Genomic DNA, 12,864 nt, shown 5'->3' on the forward strand with positions numbered 1-12,864 from the left:
CTTTGAATATGTGTCCACTTCTTACACTCTATTTTATGAAGAAATTTGAATTGGCAAAGACCATTTTTTGCTATTAGTTATGGCACTGATCCTTCCTCTGAGCAAAACAATCTTACAGTACAGAAAATAACAAGGAAAGAATCCCGACAACAATTCTCTACACAGATATAGATCTGTCCAAGGAAAATCAATGTGTTGTGTTTATATGACGATGTAAGAGCAAATATGTCTTCTACACAAACTGTATAGTAAGGACACAACAGTACATTTACACACGGCGAAGGTTAGAAAATTTTCCGAGGAGGCGGGTTGTTGATCGTCGCGCCGTCTCGGAATGATCATCGCATTCGATGGATGAGAATCGCTGGACTATTCACTTCCGCTGCTACTGTATCGACGAGCTGGCGAAACGAAGAACAGAACGAATAATCGGTGAATTCGATTACAAGATTTTTAGAAAAAAGAATTTGATCGTCGGATTGTTCGTACCTCCCGACGGTCTTTTCCCTTCCATGGCTTCCTTCTTCTCTTGGCACATCGTGCAGAGGAAAGGACCGTCCCAAGATCGTATTTTTCTCGAATTGGTCGAGCCCGTGTGTATCGACACGCCTTCTCCCGGTTTAATCTCGACTTGGCAGACGGCGCACATGAACAGCTTGAACATGTTGCACACCGGGTACTTCGAGTCCAACCTGCAGCTACCCGATCAAAATTTAAAAATCGAAAATCGAAATTTCCGACGCAAGCATTAAGAAAATCGAAACCTTTCGGAGAGGGAAGCGGATCCTTCCTCGAAGAGTTCCTCGACGACATCTGGCTCGGCATACTCGTCTTTGTTGTGATGAGATGACGATTCCGACGTTTTCCTACGAAACATCGCCTTGAAGACCCGTTTCCCTTGCTTCTTCGGATGTAGTTTAGGGGGCTCGGGTTTTTCCGGAGGTTGTATGTCCACGACGATACACGTCGTGTCGTCTCTAAGGCCCTTCACCTGTACAGCTTCCTGCAAGAATCGAAAACGGGGTCGGTCGACGCTTAAAATCGATAAACAACTGCGTATTCGTTACCTTGACGATCTGCGACGCTGCAGCGTCGGGCGGCATCCCTCGACAGCACTCGAATGCCGTTTCTGGAGGTAAAGCGTCCCAAACACCGTCGCTCGATATAATAAGCCTCCCACCAGTTGAAGATAACTGCGCGTCGATAGACGAGAATAATTACGTGATAAAGAAACAAAAAGTGTCGACTTTTCCGGCAGGAAACGAACCTTCACTTGCTTTACGTAAGGCACCGAAACTATAAACTCTCCGACATCCATATCACCAATAGATCGAGAAAGACACAGCCCTCCCGGCCAGCATCGTAAAGGACCAATCTACAGCGCGAAATTCCATTCGGTAAATAAAGATCGTGTTTTTAACAATAATTCACGCGCGAAACGTACCTCCGTCCCGCCGCCAGTATTAAGACGGCCAACCTCACCACCACTCGAAGTTATTCGTTCCCGCCTGATCAGTAATTAAACAAATACAAATGTTATCGTCGAAAGCATTGTCAATTAAAAGAATCCGAATAGGACACGACAGGACAGGACGTACTCTTCTTCGCTGCATTCTAGTCGATGATCCGCCGACAAGTAATATATATCACCTTCAGCAGATTCGAGCACACAACGGGAATCGCCAACAGAAGCAACAGTTAAAACCCATCCCTCGATTATTACAAACGTCGCCGTTGTTCCCGAAGTTTGCGCTGAAAACATAACCAAATGCACGACGAATAAACATCTAGAAAGGAAAAGTAGGAACGAAAAACGAATACAGAATTAGCTTCCTCTATACCTATTTCTTGAAAATCTTTATCTGTTTTGACAAAGCCTGCAACGAAAGCCCGGGGCAGAGCAGACAGCCATTCGTCGTTGTTGAGATCTGCAGGAATAGCAGTCAAGATATTGGTCAAGAGATTCTCCTTCGAATATATAGCTGCCGCAGATCCATTGTGACCGTCAAACAACTGAAAAGAAGAATTCAGCACCGATCAACAACAATCAAACGCAAGTAACTAACTCAACACAATAAAAAAAACAGGCCATCGACGACTAGATTAGCAAGCAAGCAATCAATAACTTCTGATTGAACTTCTAATTGATGCTGGAAACTCAAAACAAGGAAAATGCTTGTGTCTTAGATCAGATTCAATTGCATTGGCATACCGCGAATGCAGAGTAGTTTGTGACGCCGTCGCCTAACACCCTTTTGCATTCAGTCTTAACGAATGTAAAATCCTCGCCTTTCTTGCTCTGGCTCGCTTGGCCATGCACTATTTCCGGCCTTTCGACTTTCTCATTCGCCGATTCTCTCTTCAACAACACTGATAATGGGACCGTGTGATGGTCTCCACTTTTAGGCAACATTTCATTCAACACTTTTGCTTCTTTCAATCCCAAATCAAACCCTAACTTCTACCTCTATTCTGAATTCCCTTCGTTTCTGTGTTTTCTTCTTCCAAAGATTTTTGAAATCCAAAGCCTTCTGCAAAACTAATCATTTAATCTTTCTACCTATCTATCTCTTGAGCTATCAATTCAGCCAACACAAATCCAACCAAATCATCCTACACAAAAAAACCAGAGAAAAAAAACAAGAAAAAAGTTACATTAAACAAAACAGAACACAAATCTGCAACCCACCATGAGCAAATACGAAGAATTAATTGATTCAATGATCCAAAGGCATCGTAGCAATGGAAAGGAAGCGATCAGTACTTTTTACGATCCTCACGAAATTGTAAACGGAAAAGTAAATCCAATTTCACCACAATGTAGGTTTTCTCAAACTCGGGATCAATCAGAAACGCAGATAGAGAGAGAGATACCTTTTTCCAGTAATCGGGAACCGGAGATCGATCGATCGATCCAGGCTGGTCTCGGTTTCGGAAATCAAACGGACAGAGAGAAAAATGGGGGAGAGAAACGCTTATGGGGGGCGTAATTGGAGAAGCTGTCCGCCTCTTTCCTTTTCTTCAGCTATTTTTGGGAAGAACTATTGAATCACAATATTATATATATATATATATCATCTCTCTCATTAATAATTACACGAAAGCAAGAAAAGAAAGAAAGAAATCGGAACCGTGTGATGGTTGTTGGAGTTGTTCTTGTGTGAGTGACTCAGTTTTTTCTCATGTGCAGCCCACAACCACATTTTCGTCCGCCATTGCATTTCCTCTGTTCGTTGTAAATAAGGAAAGCTGGAAATCGAGGGGTTTGAAAAGGTTGCCCAATTTCCTGTTCCATCAAAAGATTAAATCTTTTACGGGAATTTTAAGAAAAAATGGATTCTATCACGTAACTGCAAGGACTTACCATTCAGCTAAAGCTCGCCATTAATGATCAGATTTCTCTTACAAACCCTGATTTCTCTCCTTCCATCTCCACCGTCCATCGTCTGAGATCATCCATTTACTAGCCAAAAGAACGGATAAATATTGGGAAAGTCTTTACTAATAATTTATTATTAATGTAAATTTTTTAGGTAACATGGTGTTTGTTTTGTACTGAAAAAATTATCATTAAATCATCAAATTACACCGAATCACAGCCAAACATACCCTGGAAATATGAATTGAATTATTTGCACAAGTCAATAAGTTAGTTTCGTGTCCAAGTTTCCACATGGGTACAGTTTGACTTCTTGTTTGGGACATAAAAAAAGAAACCTTGATTAACTCGACATTTTCTAGATCAAGAAACATTGCCAAGATTCAACTTATAGAACACACAATACATGTCTTTGCCTTAAAGATTACTGGGCTTTTCCTACATTGTTAAAAACTAGTTCAAAAATAACAGTGTTCGAAAAAGAAAAATATCTCTGGAAATCATCAATGCAGCTGCCATGGAAAAACAAACTCATCCCTCATAAACACATTAGGTTTACAAATAGGGTTGTCTGTAATCTATTTAATCTACATGTAATGTAAGCGTTTTCGAACATGGATTTCGGGCAGAGTTAGAAGCATCGGAGGCAGAACCTGTCACAACCGCGATCGTAGGATGCACTTTATAGGATTGAAATGAGAATTCCTTCGATTCGAAGCAAATGGCCCTCTTCTTAAAGAGTGCGACAAGCTCAAATCCCAGTCTTCGACGTTCTTCGGGACACAAGCTTCAAACAGGAACTGACCGAGCACGCCGTGGGCATTGATTTTAGGCGGGCTGGAGATAGGGATATATCGCTCTCTGTGTTCGTCTTGTATCGATCCGACAGCCCTGTCTTCATGATAATCCACAGAGCTCGGGACAAGAAAGTGGTCATTCAAATCTAGGGCGATTCTTTGGAAACTTTGATCTGATTTCGCCACTGCTTTCTTCAGGCTACCGAATGGATCGGAAATCTCGTCGTCGCGTGTACTACCTTCCACGCCCATCTTCTCCCCTTCGAGTTGGCGAATTCTTTGAGAGTAAACATTGGAAGCTTTCCTAAGCAGCTCAGTGACGGCAGACGTGTAGTCTTCGGGATGATTTCGAAAATGAGCTGCGTGAAAAATGCTCGGGGATAAGGTACACAAATACACCAGCCAAAATCGCGGAATTGAAACAATATTATTAAAAAAAGTTTGAAGCCATACCTACGTGCGATGAGGTTTTCCATGCGACAAACTTCACCTCGGCTCCGAGGTCTTTAAGCCTTGCGGCAAAATTGTTGATAACATGAAATGGAGCAAGATCATCGTCCTCGGAGCAAAGTATGAGATACGGAGCCCCCAAATGCTGACAAAATAAATAAATGAATCCATATCGAAGGATAAACAGGCAAGATGATTTAATTTGAGCGATACTTACAACCGTCGAATAGAGTGTTTGCCAATAATCAGCTCGCTGTGATTCAAACCTGGTAAGAAAGAGCGCGTCGAGGCTAGACGCTAGACGGTGCGCAATCCACGATGCGAGGCGTGGAGGCTGTGACATTCCGGTGACAGTTGGGTGAAGAACAAAGCGAGTACCTATGTCGCTCACATAATCGACGGGAGTGGAATCGAAAATGTGGCCGGCAACACAGTCTCTGACGAGCCGACAGTCGTCCTGGACGGAAAGTAGGCCGCAGACTATTAAGCTAAATTTGTTATTTAACGATTTCTTGCTATCGAATTAGGATATGAAATCTTTAATAGAACAAAGAGAGGACATTTGTTTGTTACCGTATTGATTTTCTCTTCAAAGTTTCCCTCGATAATCTGAGCGCAAACAGAAAGAAAATTCTTTAGCCAATTTGTGTTTCTGCACCCAAAATTTCACAAACTCCACTTTTACATCGACAAAAATGCGGCGTACCTGAAGAACCTTGTACATGCAAGCTATAGGGCCCCCGGAAAACGACGCAAACACGACAGGGCACAACCTGAGCTTTAGCTCCTGAACAATCCAACGATAAGCCTAAATCAGATTTGATAGAGCTGTGACACAATCAAACCCAATCGAACAAAATGTTGAATTCAATCGTATAGCCTCTACGGGGGTTATTACTCATTTTTGTACTTGCCGTTATATTTTCTAATTATTTCTTCAATTAGGCAAAAGAAAGGAAAAAAAAATCAAAACTCATATCATACAAAACTCGGCAGCCATGATAATGAAGATAAGCATAACAAATCTCTTAATCTTGCAAAGAACATATCAACAATGAAGAGACAAGCAGAAATCATCTGTACTATGTAGGTCAACAACTATTGGATGAATAAGTTTTTCAAGAATACCAATCAATCAGATCAAAGATGAGCTAATTTGTGAAAGAACACATCAAATTTAACAGGTACTAACTTGAACAAGCTCATTAACAATCTCTAGTGCCAATGACGAAGCTTTATCTGGAAAGAACCTGCAGATTAAAAGCAACAGTTAATATTATAAATACATTAGATTTTAGGTTAAAACAAAAAAAAAAAAAAAAAGTGATTTACGAAGCAGATGAAGAATCCATCTTCATAACGATTGAAGAAATCAATCAAAGTATCAATCGCATATATACAAATCAATCACCCAACCAAAACAAATCTCTTGCAGCAATAACCAACCTAAGAGGAAGAACAACTTGGACTTACAAATTGAGAAATTGGGAGTGGCAAACGAGGGAATTCCATCCAAGCGAGGAGTATAGATCAACATAATTCTTCAAGTGCTTGTCCTGACTGGACATCCATGCGAAAACCACCACTATTCCTTCCACCTTCTCCCTCTCCCTCTGTTTCTTTCCCCAATAGTACCTTCCCCCAAATCCCCACATATTCGAATTTCAAAAAACCTAATTCAAAGACCTCCGTCAATGTGGAGTCGGGTATCGCTCTCAACACTGGGGACTCAGCAGAAACCTTATTGATTTCTCTAAATCTCGAAAGGGCTCCGATGGATTTCAGAGTAATTTCCGAGAAGCGATCTGTGCTTCAGCTGGTGGTGGTGGCTAATGTGTTCTTATTTTATTCACGCAACAGTGAAGCTCTGTGGTGGGGGACGGCCAGAGGCTTTGCTTTGTTTATTGAGGAAGCAACTCATACAGTTATAGTAGCTTCGTATTCCGTTATAAATTACTGTCCTAATTTCATATTCGTAACAATAATAATTATTATTATAATATTTTATACATAATTTTTTTTTTACCTTTTTATCTGTTTTTCTTTTTTTTTTTTCATTTTTACATATAAAATAAATGACAAATTTATTAACTCATGCTAAAAAAAATATTATTTCCTTCTTTACAATTTTTTTTATGTGTATATATTACATAAATGTTATTACTTATCACACGATACAGATAAAATTATTTTAGTCTTTTTTTTTTTTTTTTTTTTTACTTTATTTATACAACACTCTAATATATTACTAATATTCTTAAAACTTTGTGAAAAAACAAACATATGCATAATTAAGAGACTAATGGAGTAATTATCTAGAAAAACATGTAACTATCACACAGTAAAAAATGGATTGAGTGAGTCTAAGTTTAGTCCACAATCAAAAAAATAAAAAATATATATATTTGTAAAAATAATTATTGTATAAGTATAAAATAATTATAGTTATAAAAATTAAAATAAAATTAAATTGTATAATTATATTTTTAAAAAAAATAAATTATATAAGACGGACAAAAATAAAAATATAAACATTTTATATGAAATGAATAGAGTAATTATTTTGATGGTTGAAAGTACCATTTAAACCACAATTTAAACTAAAAATAAAAATTAAGAAATGACATAAAGATTTTAGGGTGAACGTGTGGACAGTAAAATCATAAATTCAAAAATACAAATATTTTTTAAAATTATATAAAAAGCAATATCAAACTTATACTATTAAATAATAAAATAATATGATCATAATATATACTATTTTCATTTCATAATAGTTATTAGTTTGATTAGTGATACGATATTTAAGGAAATATAATTTAGTAAATTAATAATACGATACTTATTATTGTAAATATAAAGATATAATTAATAATTAATTAAAAATTATATTAATAGAAATATTAATATTAAGATTATTAAATAATTTAATTAAAATTAAAATAATTATAAATTATAAAAATTAAAACGTGATTGTATACAATTATTTTCTTTTGTATATATATATATAATAAAAAAAAACCAAATTAGGTGGAACAAATATAAATAAAAAGAATAAAAATATTATATTTATGTAAGTAGTGAAGTTTGGTATTTTTAATAAAATTTAATATATATTATTAAAGAAATTTAGAATGTATTTAAATATTTTTAAATACAGCTATTTATAATATGAATATTGTAAAACATAAAATTTTATATAATCTAATTAATTAAAAATTATTTTAATTTATTTGTAATTAATATAAACTAATTTATAAAAAAATAAAAATAATTAAATATACATAAAATTATTTGTTTATCGAAAAAGTGATATAAATAAATGAATTTTGAATGAATCTACATATAAGATATTAAAATTATATTTAAGAAAAAAATAAATTGAATTAGCTTGTAAAATATTACAAATTAAATTAAATTTATTTATTTATTAAATATATTTAATATTAAATACTCCATCCGTCTCACATACCATATCCACGTATGTCCGTCCCACATATCATGTTACTTTCATTTTTTGGAAAATAATTACACTTTAATCTTATTTTAAACTTTTTAATTTTATTTTTTTAAAATTTTAATTAAACTAATTAGTTATCTTAATCTTAATTTATAATTATTTATATTATCGAATAATTATTTTTATTAATACATTTTTAATTATCTACTAATTATACCATTTCTAAAATACCGTGCCTACAGTATAGACACTGTATGTGAGACGGATGGAGTAATTTATTTAAAGAATATATATATCAACTATTATAAAATAAATTAAAAATATATATATATATATATATGAAAAATCTTATGAAATGAAGAAAATATATAAGTTTGTTTATTTAGTGGTTGAATTTGATTTTTTTTATTTTATGGCAAACAAACTCTATATATATAAAGGAATTGGCCAATAAGGATTAGGCGATTAGGTAAGCATGTGATTGGTATTATTCAATAAAAAGGGAATCAGGTTTGAAAGGTCCGTTTTAGATACAAAAATTTCTTTTTGAAATAATAATAATTAAAAATATTTATGAAAAAAGTATTTAGTATAATATTTTTTAAGAAAAATAATATTTATGCATATTAACAAAAATTTTAAAAAGCCAAAATTTTTATTGGAAACTTTTGTCACGGCTACTACAGTTTAGAATACCAATATTTCTTTTGTTCGATTATTTTAATTTTTGGTCTGGATAATCACGACCATTTGACGTGGCAAATATATTAAATATGTAACGTGGCTGCTTGCAATACGAAAATTTCGTATATTTTCCTTTTTTTTTAATGGGTAATATATATATATATATTTAATTCTAATAATAATATATACTTTTTTTTCTTATTTTTTAATATGAGAAAGTATACACCCTCAAATTTTTATTTAAAATATCAAAATTTTTTATATATTAACCAATAAATACTACTTCCTCCGTCCGACTGAAAATGTGACAGATTTACTTTTTGTACGTATTAATATTATATTAAATTGAAAGAATATTTATTACATTATGTACAATTACTAAATTAGTACAATAATTTTGTTTTAAGACACGAAAATAAAAATTGACAATTTTTCAATGGGATAGAAAAAATATTGTTTTTTTAATCTATTACTCCCTCCGTCCAGAACTACAGTGAGAGTTGTATTTGACACGACATTTAAGGAATATTGATATTATATTGATAGTAGATAAAATATACGGATAAAAGATTTTTTGGACAGATACTGTTATTTTAGGACGGATAAATATAATAAACAAAGACTATAATTCTAAGACCGACGGAGTACACAAATTTAAAACACTACTTTCGTTCGGAACAGAGAGTATAATTTAAAGATAGAAAGGAACGGCACGGATATGGCCATACGCGCAGAGGATATCTCACCATCACGTGATCGTTATCATAAATAAATCAAATTCTCATATTAAGCTAAGCTAATGCCACTCTCTCCCAATAATACATCAAAATGAAATACATGTGTATATATATATATATACATATATATTGGGGGCCAGTTCCATAATTTCTAGAATTTCTATCATCTGAATAAATGAGACCAGTAGAGGCTACCTTAATATTCAAGAATATAATATTTTGTTTCTATTTTTTTTTTTAAAATAAAGAATATAAAAATCAATAGCATGTGATATGGGCATTCCCGGAAAGTACTTTTCATCAACAAATTCTTGTCTTTAATTGTTTATAAAGGATCCTATGTTGTTTTAGAATTCAAGATTCAAAAAGTGGTAGTTTAGCAAGCAAAAATGTCTTAGCAATGGAGTATAGAACTGTTACATAAATTTACCATCATCGAGTAAAGGTGTACAGCCTTCTCTCTCACTGATTGATCTCTTGCACAAGTTTCTCGAGTGCGTCGCTTGCGAGGGGAATGTACAAGCAATCTTCGCCATCTGAGTTTCTTCGAGTCTTGACCAACTCATGGTCTTTAAATTCCGTGAGATGGGCATTTAGAGTGATCTGGCTGCTCACGAGGAAGCGCTCCCGGCAGGTTGTGTACAAGTTGTTAAATGGCATCCCTGAAAGAAGCAAGACTTATAGATGGAATGTTAGTTACAGCACAGATACGCATAATTTAGAGAAAATTATTGTGGCACTTGCCTTCCTCCTCAGGATTCGCGAGCTGATGATCTGCAAGAACTTTGAAAACATTTTGAGCATTAGGTGTCAAGCTTTGTAAGACTATCGAAGATGTCTTTACGGTTTGAGTGCTGCTACTGTGTGTAAGAATCAGCGGGTAGAACATTCCTTCGACCTTGTAGGGTACATAGGTTGGGACATGGTACCAATACCAATTGAACTGAGTGTGAACCATCTTCTTGTCCCATACTGCCACAAGAAATCGTCTTAAAAAAAGTAAGAGAAAAAAGGACCATAGTTTACAATCACAAAACTACCACAATAAATAAGAAGCTACTCACAAAGAAGTGCATTCACATGATCAATGGAAGCTACGATGCGTATGTGTGAACAAGCTGCCAGTCTGGCAAGATGTTGTTGAGTTTCAGAATCACGCAAACCTGGCCCATCGATATTGTGTACTAGAACACATATAAAGCATTCATCATCATCATCTTCCAAATGAGGACCATCAAGAAATGAGATAAGATCTCCCATGGATTGGGTATGAAAAGGTTGCTGGTTTCTGGGAATATTTCCTGAAGTGCTTTTCCGGTTCAATTTCAGCTGATCCCATAGAAGCTCAGCTAATGCAACTGCAACCTTGTAATTCCACAACCGTGATTTGTATATAGAATGATAATAGTCCAAAGCAAACTGTCTCTCTTAACAATTCGATGCATGAGAATATTCGCTAAGGATGGATATTTAAACAAAGAAATGGATAAAAGTCATAACATTAAAACAACTTAACCATTTCAACATAGCGACGAAATGAAAACTATGAGACACTTGAGATTTCAGAAACCACTGGATCTTTCGAACGTAACTTTGTATCAGTTCCATCAATTAAACCTAGAGTTAGGAGCCATATCTTCATATGTTCATTATACTTGCTAAATTATAAACATCCCATACACTAGCTTTATTATCCAAACATCTATCATGTGTTTGAGGGCAAAATTATTACCACAATTCCATAAATTGTTACATTTGCTTCAAATGGAATGGCCGCCATTACTTCATTAAGTTATTTGCTACCACAGCTGTTATCATACAACTTTTTCTAACAATAGCAACTTGTAAATGAGAACATGATATACTAAAATCTTTACAATCCTTTGAAACAGATCCAAAAAATGCAAAGCTAAACAAAACCATCAAATGTGCAACACACTTTCAAAGGAATACATAGCATCAAAATTGCAATTATTTCCAGCAATCCAGAATATAAGGTCACAACATCCATTGAAGAACGATAGAAAAGTGATGAGTTATATCCAAACAAGGTTTATACCTGTTTAAGGTTGATTGATTGAAGATACCCATTAATCACTGCAACAGAATAATCAGCCAATGTCGCCGAAGCAAAGTCTTCAATCAATGCCTTCTTTGACCCAAAACCATACATCAATAGCCCAAAGCCACACCTTTTACATAACCAATAATCACCGAAATCAATAATATGCCAGAAAAATAGCTTCCGAAAATAATTTCAAAGAGAATTACCTCAGCATAAAAGCCCACTCGGAGTAGGATTTCTTATAACCGTTCATCAGTTCTTTAATTTCTCTCTCGTGCTTTGGCTCAACATTTGCATATGCCTCTCTCAGCTCCTATTAGCAACTTGTAAAGATTAGATTCTTTTCCGGGAATCTAATGAAAAACTGCATAATAAAATAGCAAGCAAACTACCTGTTCGTCAACGACGTTGATCTCCGAAAGTTTGCGGGCAGATTTTTTGCCTGTGCCTCGCAATTCTTTTGCCAAAAAGTAGTTCCTTGAGAAGCCGAACTCCTCCTCTTCGACATCGTTAGACTCCATCCCGAGCTTTTCCTCCTCTCCGACTCCGAAGTAATTTTCGCCGATGCTGTGCCCTACTAATTTTCCCGCGTTTTTCTTTTTTGCTGTTCTACTTGGTATATGTATACGCTATATATACCCGCGCATTTTAGCAGAGTTACCGAGGCTCGCTCTCCGCGCACGTTAGAGACGACCTTCCCCCGATTCGCTGTGGCCGGCCGAGACACGCCCCCTCGGTTTCGAACGTCGGTCCAGACCGGTGGTTTATCGGTTTCGAATCGATGAAACCTGCCGGTTTTCAGTAAGATTTTGATTTTGATTTTTTTGTTTTAGGGTTTAGCAGTGTTTTGAAAATTGTTTGGTTAGGCTTCTTTTGTTGTTTATTTAGGGTTTAATAATTTTTATTTTTTAAAAAAAAAAATTACATTAGCTAATTTTTTTTTATATATTTTATAAAAAAATTATTTAAAATATTATACCAAATGTTTATTTATACATCATAATTTTAAGGGAAAAAATTAATTTTCGTCTCAATATAATTAAAATTTATCAATTTTGGTCTCAATATAAAAAAAAATTAGTCTCAATATAAACAATTTCAGTCAATTTTTGTCTTATTATAAACAATTTCAATCAATTTTGGTGTCACTGTTAAAAAAATTAACGGAAATTGCTGACGTGGACACGACGAATGAGATGTTAGACTTGAAAAGTACACGGTCTTGTACAATTATACACGGTCATGTTGTTATATGACCATGTATATTTCAGTGTATAATTATATATGGTCAT

The 12,864-nt window shown here is 34.7% G+C and overlaps 3 protein-coding genes across 6 annotated transcripts; all 3 read right to left on the reverse strand.

Annotated features, from left to right (window-relative positions):
* Positions 1-127: 127 nt before the first annotated feature.
* LOC127265270 (probable protein phosphatase 2C 12) lies at positions 128-3,471 on the reverse strand. Of its 4 annotated transcripts, none has more exons than XM_051295001.1 (12): positions 3,365-3,471; positions 3,132-3,286; positions 2,875-3,025; positions 2,213-2,613; positions 1,842-2,013; positions 1,599-1,752; positions 1,445-1,508; positions 1,268-1,375; positions 1,068-1,193; positions 765-1,003; positions 490-698; positions 128-401 (listed from the first exon to the last, which is right to left on the reverse strand). In XM_051295001.1, exons 4-12 carry the CDS (start codon positions 2,411-2,413, stop codon positions 370-372), a joined length of 1,305 nt encoding a protein of 434 aa, XP_051150958.1. In that variant the 5' UTR covers positions 2,414-2,613; positions 2,875-3,025; positions 3,132-3,286; positions 3,365-3,471; the 3' UTR covers positions 128-369. The 4 variants fall into 4 exon arrangements, with proteins under 4 accessions (XP_051150958.1, XP_051150957.1, XP_051150959.1 ...); XM_051295000.1 differs by having other exon boundaries at positions 2,875-3,041; XM_051295002.1 differs by having other exon boundaries at positions 490-692; positions 2,875-3,286; positions 3,365-3,469.
* Positions 3,472-3,897: 426 nt separating this feature from the next.
* LOC127265271 (uncharacterized) lies at positions 3,898-6,530 on the reverse strand. The gene is made up of 7 exons (XM_051295004.1): positions 6,100-6,530; positions 5,819-5,876; positions 5,333-5,413; positions 5,200-5,235; positions 4,844-5,083; positions 4,630-4,771; positions 3,898-4,535 (listed from the first exon to the last, which is right to left on the reverse strand). The coding sequence occupies exons 1-7, from the start codon at positions 6,279-6,281 to the stop codon at positions 4,036-4,038; spliced, it is 1,239 nt and encodes a 412-aa protein (XP_051150961.1). The 5' UTR covers positions 6,282-6,530; the 3' UTR covers positions 3,898-4,035.
* Positions 6,531-9,684: 3,154 nt separating this feature from the next.
* Positions 9,685-12,159, reverse strand: LOC127265291 (origin of replication complex subunit 2). Its single transcript, XM_051295027.1, has 6 exons — positions 11,965-12,159; positions 11,779-11,885; positions 11,567-11,699; positions 10,572-10,872; positions 10,252-10,479; positions 9,685-10,169 (listed from the first exon to the last, which is right to left on the reverse strand). Exons 1-6 carry the CDS (start codon positions 12,091-12,093, stop codon positions 9,970-9,972), a joined length of 1,098 nt encoding a protein of 365 aa, XP_051150984.1. The 5' UTR covers positions 12,094-12,159; the 3' UTR covers positions 9,685-9,969.
* Positions 12,160-12,864: the final 705 nt, after the last annotated feature.

The sequence above is a fragment of the Andrographis paniculata genome, unplaced genomic scaffold (assembly GCF_009805555.1).
Source record: "Andrographis paniculata isolate CXL003 unplaced genomic scaffold, ASM980555v1 Contig72END, whole genome shotgun sequence".
Classification (NCBI taxonomy): Eukaryota; Viridiplantae; Streptophyta; class Magnoliopsida; order Lamiales; family Acanthaceae; genus Andrographis; species Andrographis paniculata.